The 12,500-nt window shown below is 47.2% G+C and overlaps 1 protein-coding gene across 1 annotated transcript in view; it reads right to left on the bottom strand.

The window, feature by feature from the left end:
- Positions 1-12,500, bottom strand: part of LOC118106048 (latent-transforming growth factor beta-binding protein 4) — a 24,263-nt gene that overhangs the window by 9,501 nt on the left and 2,262 nt on the right. Inside the window, exons 2-16 of the mRNA XM_047339602.1 lie at positions 10,078-10,338; positions 9,823-9,899; positions 9,166-9,336; positions 8,229-8,328; positions 6,992-7,051; positions 6,232-6,354; positions 3,501-3,677; positions 2,660-2,797; positions 2,258-2,581; positions 1,993-2,169; positions 1,436-1,567; positions 1,100-1,225; positions 891-1,004; positions 683-802; positions 102-215 (exon numbers count right to left, since the gene is read on the bottom strand). Coding sequence (XP_047195558.1) covers positions 102-215; positions 683-802; positions 891-1,004; positions 1,100-1,225; positions 1,436-1,567; positions 1,993-2,169; positions 2,258-2,581; positions 2,660-2,797; positions 3,501-3,677; positions 6,232-6,354; positions 6,992-7,051; positions 8,229-8,328; positions 9,166-9,336; positions 9,823-9,899; positions 10,078-10,338 — 2,214 coding nt within the window. The remainder of the gene's footprint in view (positions 1-101; positions 216-682; positions 803-890; positions 1,005-1,099; positions 1,226-1,435; positions 1,568-1,992; positions 2,170-2,257; positions 2,582-2,659; positions 2,798-3,500; positions 3,678-6,231; positions 6,355-6,991; positions 7,052-8,228; positions 8,329-9,165; positions 9,337-9,822; positions 9,900-10,077; positions 10,339-12,500) is intronic.

Raw genomic sequence — 12,500 nt, 5'->3', positions numbered from 1 at the left:
CACACCAGTCGTTATGCTAAGCTAACAGACTGTAGCTGCACGTTCAGTGAACAGTGTTAATGTCTCACTTCTCCTCCACGATACAAACATTCCCTCTTTACCTGTACAGGTGTTGTTCTGGAGCTTGTAACCATGGCGACAGACACAGCGGTAGCTCCCCGGTGTGTTTTCACAGCGAGCGTTGGAGCAGGGAGTCCGACGACACTCGTCGATGTCTGGGGACGACAGACCGGAGAGGTTTGGATTTATCAGCAAGAATCAGTGGCACGTGAAGCAGGAGCCGAGCGACCCTGAGAGGTCACGACACGATTCTCAGAAAGAATAGATGCACTTCAAGAAGAGTGGATTTTAACTGTGATGTAACTGTGAGTTATTATTGTAGTTGTAGGTGGAGATATGGGTCCTTCATTTGTCTTGGTCTTTTTCCCAGAGTTGAAGCTGGGTGACCTCTGACCTCTGACCATCAGGTCTGTAGTTTTCACATTGTGACGGCCTCCTGCTTTGGCTTTTTTTTTTTTATTTACAATAAAATTTGTGTAAACACTCGGGCTCTGATTGGTCAAAAAATCCCAAAACACAGAAAATGTGTGTGTGTGTGTGTGTGTGTGTGTGTGTGTGTGTGTGTGTGTGTGTGTGTGTGTGTGTGTGTGTGTGTGTGTGTGTGTGTGTGTGTGTGTGTTACCTGTGCAGAGTTGGTTGATCAGTCCATATCCAGGCTGACACGACGCACAGCGATACGAACCCTGACTGTTGATGCACTCCTGACCAGGACACTGTAGAGGGTCGGCACACTCATCCACATCTGAAACACACACACGTTTCTTCTGTTTCATGTGATATGCACACGTGTCCGATCTTATCAGGCTCTTGGTGCTACAGCCGATCTTTACCTGTGCAGGTGTTGCCTGTGAGCCTGTAACCAAGGCGACAGACACACCTGTAGCTGCCCGGCGTGTTGTCACAGCGACCGTTCCTGCAGGGGTTCAGCTGGCACTCGTCCATGTCTGTGGACGACAGAGAGCGAGCGGCTGAGGTCACTGAGGTCACTGAGGTACTGACGTTAACCTCAGTACCAACAACAACAGGAAGTCGCCATTACCTTGACAACTGGTCTGCTCGCCACTACTCCGGTATCCAGACGGACACACACACCTGTAGCTTCCCATGGTGTTCACACACTCTCCCACCAAACACACTCCTGGAGACTGCACACACTCATTCACATCTACACACACACACACATTTTACTAATAATGTTTCTCTGATGTATCACTGATTAATAGAGAAATGGACAAATGATATATATGATATATGTATATATATATATATATCATTTATATAAAAATGATTTGTGCAACACAGAGAAGAGACGCACAAAATGATTTATGTGATGATGATTTATGTGTGTGTGTGTGTGTGTGTGTGTGTGTGTCACCTTGGCAGTACGTGCGCTGAGTGTTGGGTTGGTATCCCTGATCACACACACAAGTGTGTTTCCCACTTGGCTGATCCACACAGAGGCCACGCCCACATACACCCGGCCTGGTCTCACACACACCTCGCACTGCTGCAGACACACACACGTAAAAACATCAATATAATATCAAAGAGCTTTGGGATTATAATTAGTTAGACTATTTAAGATACCAAATGCATCATCATAACTGTGTGTGTGTGTGTGTGTGTGTGTGTGTGTGTGTGTGTGTACATCTCTATAATCATAACACACTGATCAAAATTCTTCTATGTGCAAAATCAATAATAGAATACACTCAGGGGTCGTGGTCGCCCTCTCATTTCCTGTCACATCTGCAGACTCCTGTCGAACACATGAACACTCGTCCTCTCTGCTCAAGCTGTGGTTCGGGTCTGGTACTCACTCTGGACCCTTCTGGGTCTGGTACTCACTCTGGACCCTTCTGGGTCAGGATCTCACTCTGGACCCTTCTGGGTCTGGTACTCACTCTGGACCCTTCTGGGTCTGGTACTCACTCTGGACTCTGCTGGGCCTGGTTGTGGGGCTGACAGCTGGCCTGTTCTCCAGAGGGGGCAGCTCTTCGTGGGGTCTGGACCCACGCTCGGGGTTCTGTGGCTGGGCAGGAGCAGGGAGCGAGTCCCCTCTTGCTTGAGTGTGGTCGGGTCGAGACACAGAGGAGGAACGACCTCCGGCTGAGAGCAGAAACCACAACATTTCATACACAGGTCATGTACACAGCACTGTACTCTAACACAGCTCTTCTCTCGGAGCTTCTGTTACCGTGACTCCCAGTGGACGGGGGCTGTGGTCTTGGATGTGACGGAGCAAACCCAGGTCGGACCTGTTGGGTCCCAGCTCTGCCTGGAGTCTGGGGTTTGTCCCGGGGGGTCGAGGTGCCGGTGCTGCTGGACTGTACCGTCCTGGTGGAGGGAGAGCTGGTGGCCGGGCGGGTCTGAGGCTGAGATGGATGCCGGGGAGTCGGAGGTGGAACGGGTCTGGTCTGAGTGCCGCTGGTACCAGCTGATCCAGAGCTCAGTGAAGTACTCTCTCCACCAGAGGGTTTCTGCCTGGAGGCTCCACCACTGCTGGATCCAGAATCAGGAGCTGTTGAAGGATGAAACGTGTCACACGTGTCGATGTAATGAATGTACAGTGTGTCTCAGGATGGTCGACTGCAGCTACCCTGGGTGTCCTGGTTGCTGTGGGTTACCAGTGTGGCCCCTCGGCCCCCCAGCTGCTCGTTGACTCTCTGGTTGAACTGAAGGACTGAAGCTGAGTAGTGATAACCAGGACCGGCTGGACAGATCTCCTTAAAGGCCACTGAGGAGGAGACAGAGGGACGAGTGAGGAGGCTCAGTCTCAGTTCATGTACAAACAGTTGACAAAGAGAATCAATCCAACACTTCCTGCTGGTTTTCACATTAAAAGCCTGCTCATCCCTGCAAGGCGTCCGGGCTTTTAAGGCATCTCAGTACACACAGGCGTTTTGGCTCCACATCAGTTTTAATCCATGTCCACACCAACACACCTGAAAGTACTTACGACGTGACCACTCACATACACTGTGTGAAAACAGGTTATTTAAATAACATCTGGTCTCCTCCACATGTAAACAGCTGCATCATGTGAGACACTGAAATGAACTGAACAGCAGCTGTGAGCAAAGACAACAGGGCAGTAACGCTTGTAATTGATTCTACATGTTGAGTTCTACATTCTTGTTGCATTCTTCTCGGAGCGGTGCTGAGTCTCGATTAGAACCGCCCCAGTGCACACTGGGGGGCGGGGCCTGATGGAGCCAACAGAACCACATCGTTGCAGGGAAGCAACTCTGAGGTCCCGAAGCCGAATGTTCTTCTCACCACGGCTGCACCTTGACAAACGGTCCCCCTGGCGGAGTCCCACAACCAATGGGAACAGGGGAACTGATGGATCAGCAAAGGAATTACACTTCCTCCTGAAAAGGACTTAAATGTCAGAACCACATTTCATCTAATCTGAGACATTTAATGTGGAAACCAACCTGAACCAAAGTAGGGACATCTCTGGCAGTCGTGACCCCAGGCTTTGCCGACTCGGCTGCAGCAGCAGATCTGTTTGGTGATGTTCCTGAGGATGGGCAGGGAGCAGGAGGACGGACCCTGACCCGAGCCCAGGACCCGGAAACACTGACCCTTCTCCTCCGATATCACACTCTGGGCTGGAGAGGACACACACAGAGGGACACAGGGTCACACAGAGACACCCCGGAGCTCGGAGACCAAACGGACACGGAGCCGTCAGCAGGGCGCACCATGCAGCGTCATGCTGTTCTCAGGTCCATTCAAGCAGGACGACCTGGAGTCGAGACACAAATCAAGCTCAGCAAAGCTCAGACGTCACAGAGAAGATGAAGAGTGTGTGTTATATCACAGACGTTGATCCAGACACAACATACATGTGGTTTTATTAACTGGTTTGTACTGATGCTACTTACAAGATATAAAAGTAAATCTACTTACTTTATTAACTCCGCGAGGGAGGTTGTGTTTTCACCGCAGTCTGTTTGTCAGCAGGATTACACAGAAACTACAGGATGGATTACCATGACACTTGGTGGGAGGTTATGAGTCAGAGAAGAACTCATTAAACAGAGCTCATCACTTTGGTTCCTGAAAAGCTCTGAAAGAGATTTGAACCATCCAAGGTGGACTCAGCACAGACTACGAGCTTGTGAAACAATGTTATATTCTGTTGTAGAAGCCACATCTATATGATATCAACTGTTTAAAGAATAACACAATGTGTTTCACTACAAGTCCTCAGGGGTTAGAGCGACGTCTCTGGTTGGTGGAGCTCACTGTTACCATGGAAACGTTTAACACAACCGCGAAAATCATATCCGCTACAATTGGATAATTCAACGTTTCTACACTAGGTTACAACACTACACACTACATGAAACACAATATACAAACACACAAAACACAAATGTAAAATAAACTAAATTCATGAAGAAGTAGTGGGCAAGTTCACAATGGTTTATGGGATGTGTAGTTTCTTCACCCTAATAAGAATCATGTCCACAGTCTTTTTCCTTTTCTAATATAGTTCTGCTCTGAATCAAGTGATTTCTGGTTCCAGCACTAAAACTCTTCTGATGAGGATTTTCTAAAAGGTCAAAGGAGAAAATGAACGATTCTAAAAGTGGGCGTTCACTGTTATGCTCAGTGGTAGGATCAGGGGGCGGATCCAGGAATGTTTACCGCAAATCGTTTGCATAAATATGAAATCATACGCGTACAGTTGAACAAACTTAATATACAGTACAATGTTTGTTTAAACTATTTTTATAGTTGTGAGTCTGACATCACCACTGAACACGTTGGTTTTTGTGCAGCACAAAATTTAAGTCGTATATAAATGTTGAGTCTGGGAGAAAAACACAGAGGATTTCAGTCTGCAGGCGACACAGACACACACCTGAACACCACACACACACACATACAACACACCCGTCCACACAGACGAGACATGAGTCAGACCCGTCAAACCAGCGTCAAGCTTTGATTAATTACAGCGTTGTCATTGGTTACCAGGCGGACCAGCATCCTGCAGCCTCCTCCTCCGTGGATGCCGGTCAGAATAAGCAGATCACCAGTCAGACTTCACAAAAACCATCTGAGCACCGACCTCCACTGAAGTTTCTCAGAACAAAACGTCCTGCTGACTTTGACGAGGACAAAGAATCCACTGACGAAACAACATCTGCTGACTTTCACACAACAAAGACGTCCTTTGGTCGGCGGATTCAGAGGAACGTGAACTTCTGCTGGGTTTTCTCAGAGTTAACGGGACAGTCCAGCTCTTTATTCAGCAGCCGGCCTGAGAGACGTCAGTGTCGACTGAGCAGGTCCAACATGAAGGAACTTGAGAAGACGACGGCCTGATGAGTTACGTGATGGAAAATAGTCACTTTTTATTCCAAATTCAGACATTAATGAGAACACGGGGGGATTCATGTTCAAACTGTAATGCCCTGTTTAGTTAAAAAAAACTATGAAGTAGTTTGCCTCATGATCCAGCAGGGGGCGCTCACTGTCAGCTCACCTTCTGAGCCAAATGTCCTCTTGACCTGTCAGTAAACTTAATAAGGTTACGTGGTTTTTCTATAAAAATGAGGACGCTAGCAAGTAAAGTCGTCCTGAGAAACGATCCCGACACCAGAGCACCTGAGAGGGAGGAGAGTAGGAACAAAGACCGAGCTGTTTGTCGAGTGATGACGAGCAACACGTTCTCAACCTGAACTCGTACGGGGACGAACAAATTGTGCGTCATGTCAAATTTGTCCGAACTTGATTTTGGGGAAAAGTGACAGTATAATAATAATGAATAATGTTGTTTCCGCTCTGGTTCTTGAACTGTTCAGGATTCTGGATACATGGTGCGGTCCAGCAAACCTCGAGGTCGAGGATACGTCATTATCGGAGGGTGTTGTACGAAGCACAGAAAACTGTCACGTCCACTGACGTCATCACAGTTCACGAACAGACTGAGGAGAACTGGAGCCGATTTAAACACCGCACTTTAAAAAATGAAAACTGGAATTAACGAAATTTAAATTGATAGAACCAAACAATGTGCGGATTCTTTTTGTCCAGATTTCAGAAACACTCAGATGGATTCAACAAGTTCTGATCTGGAGTCTGCGTTATTCCTGATTTCATTCTCAGGGTGCAACAGCGAGTGTGTGAGTGTGTGCGTGTGTTACTTACAAATGCAGATTCCATGTGTGGCGTCGAGGATGAACCCCACCCTACACACACAGCTATAGCTCCCCCTGGTGTTCACACAGATCCCGTTCTCACACAGCCCAGGCTGGAGGCACTCATTCACATCTACACACACACATTTACACACAATACACATTAAAACACACACACACACACACACACACACACACACACACACACACACACACACACACACACACACACGAACAACAGCAAAGGGTGTAAGAACATGTAGAACAGTTTCAAATGTTTCCGTGTGGAAGAGTCTGAAATCAGACACTTCAGTTAGTCTACAGTACGACTCTGTGTACACAGCGGGATCACGAGCACTTATTATTGAAGATGGATCATAATTTACTCAATGAACATCGTGTTGACGACCGGACGCCATTTTCACAAGTTTGAAAATACGTCAGCTCCTCTTACGCTTCGTGGTCAAGATGGCGACCATTACCGGCGAGAGAGCTCGAGACTTCACCAAAGTTTAGAGTGAAACATCCTGGTGCTCAGGGTGCACTGCATGTTACCATGGCAACGCAAACAATATAAAGTGTGCGTGTTGAAGTACGAGAACTGATACAAATCCTCGATGTTTGGCTCAAGGGCACTCCCGCATGCTGTTAGAGGGAGACAGGTCTGTAACCTCTGACCTACCATCCCTGTGTGTGTGTGTGTGTGTGTGTGTGTGTGTGTGTGTGTGTGTGTGTGTGTGTGTGTGTGTGTGTGTGTGTGTTAAACTCACCGACACACTGCGTTCCATTGGATCGCTCAAAACCAGACGGACAGCTGCTGTTGCTTTGACCTGAGGATTCATGACGAGAATTAAACTACACAGAAAACATTTAGAATCAAAAGGATTCAACTAAATAAGAAGGAGAGGAGAAAAATGTATTCACAGAGTTTAAGGTGTGTGTGTGTGTGTGTGTGTGTGTGTGTGTGTGTGTGTGTGTGTGTGTGATGAGTGTGGTTTTAAAGGTTTATTCCCTCATCCTTTCTGATTTGACAGACTGATGTGAGGTCAGACGCCAGCAAGTGAGCTCACAACTTGTGTCTCTACACATGGGCAGATGTGTGTGTGTGTGTGTGTGTGTTGTGTGTGTGTGTGTGTGTGTGTGTGTTAAAGGCCTTTAGTCCTACTGAGCTGCATTCCTGAACTGTTAGTCAGTTTTCTACACAAACATGAAGGCACCATTACTGAGTGTGTGTGTGTGTGTGTGTGTGTGTGTGTGTGTGTGTGTGTGTGTGTGTGTGTGTGTGTGTGTGTGTGTGATACTGTCAGATAGTTATATAAGCAGCCTCTAGTGGAGAATTTCCAAAATATTTCAGTCATAAAGTTTCAGATTTTCACAGAGAGAAAGAGAGAAGAAAACAGTGAGTGGTGTGTGTGTGTGTGTGTGTGTGTGTGTGTGTGTGTGTGTGTGTGTGTATGTGTGTGTGTCTGTGTGTTGGCTGTACTTATTTTTGGTAAAATCTGTATAATGGAGATATTTTTGGAGAAGAGAGTCAGAACTCTGATGCTGCTCAGAGAGACGTGTAGCTTAATGTCACACACACACACACACACACACACACACACACACCAGAGTGTATATCCCTCTGAACCAACTGTCAGACCAAACCCAGTCATCCTGTGCTCAGATGGACACCTCCGTCCACTGGAGCCGTGGTATAAAAACCAAACTGATCAGAAACACTTGAACAAACATCAGTGAGATAAGAACGAGCTGAAACGACAGAAACATCTTTGACAAACATTTATTTAATGTCTAACTTGGATGTTTTAGTTTGGTCCCGTCTGCTAACGTGGAGGAGGAGGGTTTATGACCTATACTGCAACCAGCCACCAGGGGGGATTCCAGATGTTCTGGCTTCACTTTCATGTTGACTATATTTAGACAGTCTGTGGTCAAGGTGTGTGTGTGTGTGTGTGTGTGTGTGTGTGTGTGTGTGTGTGTGTGTGTGTGTGTGTGTGTGTGTACCTGTATCAGGACAGAGGACACAGTCGGTGATGCCCCACCCCTTCCCGATCCCTCGGCAGCACATGTCCCTGCTCCTCAGTCCAGGCAGAGGAGAGCTGCACTACACACACACACACACACACACACACACACACACACACAGACACACACACACACACTCTTCATGTCCATGTACTGAACACACATTATATTAAGAACAGGTTTAATCGGAGGAGTAGATTTAGTTTCAGATGATCAGCTGACGACAGGTGTATGAGAGGTTTGGACAAGAGAAATGAAAAGGTCTGAGGTCAAAGGTCGAGCTGAGGACCCGCAGAGTGTCGGTCCAGACGTTTGTCAGCGGTTGTACTTTCAGAGTCACAGCAGCTACTGTTTGAAACACAAGCTGCGTTTTATTATGAGCATGAAAAATGGATTTTCCCTCCGAGAGGTGTGAACACGCAGCCACAGAGATAATGTGACAAACAGGAACTCTCCAATCTGAAAACTCGTCTTTAAACAACGTCAGTTTGATTCATGAATATTTGAAGTTGTTTTCATTCACCGAACCAGGAAGCAGACAACCAATCAGGTGCTTTCAGTTCAACACTGACATCCTGAAGAGGGAAACACTGGTTCCCAGTCTGTGACTAATGATCCATTACATTTCAACAGATCTACTTGTTATTTCCCGTCAGAGTTAAAGTTATAATCAGTTTTGAATAAAGGTTGATGATTAATTTAAGATCTGCTTCCTTCGTGTGCGTTTCTCTTGTGGTTCAACGTTCCAACCGTTCAACCCGGTGACTCGGTGGCGTTGGAAGCGCCGGACGTCATCAGCAGAAGAAGCCGTTTGACAGGTTGTCACAGGTCAACGCCGTCAGTGAGTGTTGATACGCATCACTAAATAAACGCAGTTCAAATCCGTTCCTGGTGACTCCGCCCCGCTGCCTCTCACCTGTCCGTCCTTCACCTCTCTGAAGCAGTATCTGAAGCCGGAGTGCTCGGTGTACGTGCCGTCGCCTCGCACCGTCTGAGCCTGAACGCCCACACCGGGAGGAGCCGGAGCCCCCGCCGAGCCCGAGGAGGGCGAGGAGAGCGTCCGCAGGGTGGGGCTGAACCCAGACACCTGGCGTGAGGAGACAAACACTTCAGTCATGTCAAACAAATATCGCGTCATCATCAAAACATTTCATTCATGATAACTCAATAAATAATAATTATTGACCGATTTTTTATTATTGCCTTTGACAGAAAGTGATTCTTTATAATTTCCGTCTGCTTTCATTTGTTCGTTTCTTAGTTGTCAGGATTATTTCCAAACTGCTGAACAGAGGATCATGAAAGTTGGTGGAAGGACGCAGTTCGTGTCAGAACTCAACATCTGGAGAAGATGGAGCATTTTCTTTTCACTTTCTTAAAAATTGTGAAATTGTCTTATTTTTTATTTTCACTCATTTCCCACAGAATGATTCATGGATCTTGAAGAAAATAACCATGAACATTTAGAAAGTTAGATCTGACTTTGGTGCTTTGACTGAATTGAATGGGACTGCAGAGGCTGCATCTGAACACTGTTCCTCACTGTTCCTCACTGTTCCTCACTGTTCCTCACCTTCAGCACCTGGTGGATCTTCACACTGGCCTCAGGGGGATGCTGCACTCTGACCTTCACCATGGACAGAGCCGGAGCTGCACACACACACACACACACACACACACACACACACACACACACACACACACACACACACACACACACACACACACACACACACACACACACATAAAAGGTCTCAACCTTAACATGTAAAGTGCTTTGGGAGCTTGTTGTGATGTGATTGGATTGACTCCGTCTGGAGAGACTCACCTCCGGCCCTCGCTGCTTCCTGGTTCTGTCCCAGCGGAACAAGGAACTCCGACTGGGTCAGCTCCTGATTGGCTGTGGTGGCAGAGAGGAGCGCAGGCTTGACGATCTCATTGGTGGAGGACGGCGAGGCTGCAGCAGCCGCGGCGGCGGAGGTGGAGGCGACAGGGATCTGGCAGAACTTTCCGACGAAGTTCGAGGGGCAGAGGCAGCGGTCCTTCTGAAGACAGACGCCGCCGTTCTTACAGAGCAGAGGACAGAGGACTGCAGGAGACAAGACAAAAACACATTTAGATCTTTATTAGCTGTTAGCACAACGACAACTGGGATCAAGGTTCGAGAAACAACTGTGAGGAGTGCGAGGGCAGGGGGGCCCCGACATGCAGGGGGGCCCCGACATGCAGGGGGGCCCCGACATGCAGGGGGGCCCCGACATGCAGGGGGGCCTCAACATAACATCGGGTTGGATTTTCAATTTGTTGCAGCGTCTTCACTAAATAAAGATGTAAAACATGACGGCAACTAAAAGTGAAGCCAAAGCACCTTGATGGTGGCTGGCTGCAGGTCATTAACCCCGCCTCCTCCACACACACACACACACACACACACACACACACACACACACACACACACACACACACACACACACACACACACACACACAGGCCAACACTAACACACATCCATCATGTTTACAGTCGCTCTGCAGACACTGGGTCTTGTGTGAGTCCAGGTGACGTGTGGATGAAAAACAAAGCTGCCGCCCTGTTGGGATGGAGGTGAAAGTGGACCGGGCGCCAACAGAACCAGCCAGCCACTTCCTACTTCCTGTTAGAGCTCGTTCCACAGGAAGTCAGTGTATTGTTACCCAGATTTCAGCTAATGAGCCGATTCCACGTCTCTGCAGCAGGAAGGAAACCTGCAGCTTTAAAACCAGGTTCTTCTCAACTCTCTCTGTTGTTAACACTATACACACATGCTGTGATTATTATTCACCGTGTGGTGTGTAACGCTGATGTGTGTCTATTGGAAGTGTTGCGGATCTACACAGTGTTTCAGACTTGGATTTTATGAGTCAGGCTTTAACAGTGCACAGCCTCATAAACTGAGATAAACTGTGAATGTGTCAGCAGCTGTGAGAGCTGTCGTTGTTTTAGATCTGATCTTTATTCAGAGTCGTTCTGGACGTGTTTGATATCGACGGGAAATAAAGACAACAACATGTCGCCTCTTTCTCCGGAAATGAAGCCAAAATATCTCAGATACGAAGGCGGCCATCTTAAGGTGATGTCATGATTTGGAGTCAGAGTCTGTGAGGTCGTGGAGTAGAGCCGTGGTATCAAGGTCCCGCCCTTACACCCACTCGACACATCATGAGTCAATCCCAGCTGTCAATCATGACTTTAATTCATGATTTTAGATTTTAGCAAACAAATCTTCTGTTATCTAAAAAATTATAAGAGTATTGTAAGAGTTTACGTTAAATGAGACTAAGACTGAGAAGGAGTTTTATTCTCAGAACTTAATCTAAAGAAAAAACTGGTAATCACAGCTACAGTTACTTTATAAATTAAGATTTTACATCATACATTTTACATTATAGATCAACTTATACTAAACCTTCAAGTTTTTTCTCATGTAAACAAAACTTTTCAGTGATCCAGTTTCTCAACTGTGACGATTTGCTGCTTTTCTTTAAATGGTTTTAGTCATTTTTCTGATTTTGGAAGAGAAAGAGGTGGAGAGAACAGAAACGATGGAGAAGACAAGACAGAGGAAAAGGAGTCGGATGGAGCTCATCATGGAAAGAATGAAAAGAGTGAGAGCTTCAGATGTCGGGTTAAAGGCCCCAGATTTTACACCTTTCTGGGATTTAGCTGCAGACCTGCCTCTTGAGCCCCTCCTCTGATTGGCTGTAAACACAGCTGAAAGTCACGTGATGTTTGCAGCTATAGAAAACCAGCCACGTATTTACCGTCGGTTACAACAGGATGTTTCTGAACGGAAAGTTACACCGTCCTCATGTCTGTTCAAGTTTTAGCAGGACAGTCGGCCAATGTAGGAGTAACGTCCCGAGTTACAGTACGGAGTAACGTAGACTTTACTCCGTACTGAGCACAGCGACACGTCACGTGAGAATAAATAAAGCGTAACCGCTGGTCTCGAACAGTAACGTTCTTAGCTCAGCAACAAGTCTGCTTGGTGTCGCGTTCGGTGGTGGTGGTGGGGAGCGGGGTGGTGGGTTCGGAGGCTGAACTGGTACCGGCTGGGTGGGGCTGAGAGAAGAGTGCGATCCCGTATGACTCATTCGGGGAGGAAGTACGAAACGAGACGTTTCAATAACACATTTGTTAGAATGGACTGAGTGAAAAAGTCCGGAGTGACTGTTTTCATGCTTTGAGGCCCCCTACTGGCCCTTCGAGTCA

Source organism: Hippoglossus stenolepis, chromosome 4 (assembly GCF_022539355.2).
Source record: "Hippoglossus stenolepis isolate QCI-W04-F060 chromosome 4, HSTE1.2, whole genome shotgun sequence".
Lineage (NCBI taxonomy): Eukaryota > Metazoa > Chordata > Actinopteri > Pleuronectiformes > Pleuronectidae > Hippoglossus > Hippoglossus stenolepis.
Note: the sequence above shows the minus strand (reverse complement) of the source record. Positions and strands in the feature narration are given on the sequence as shown.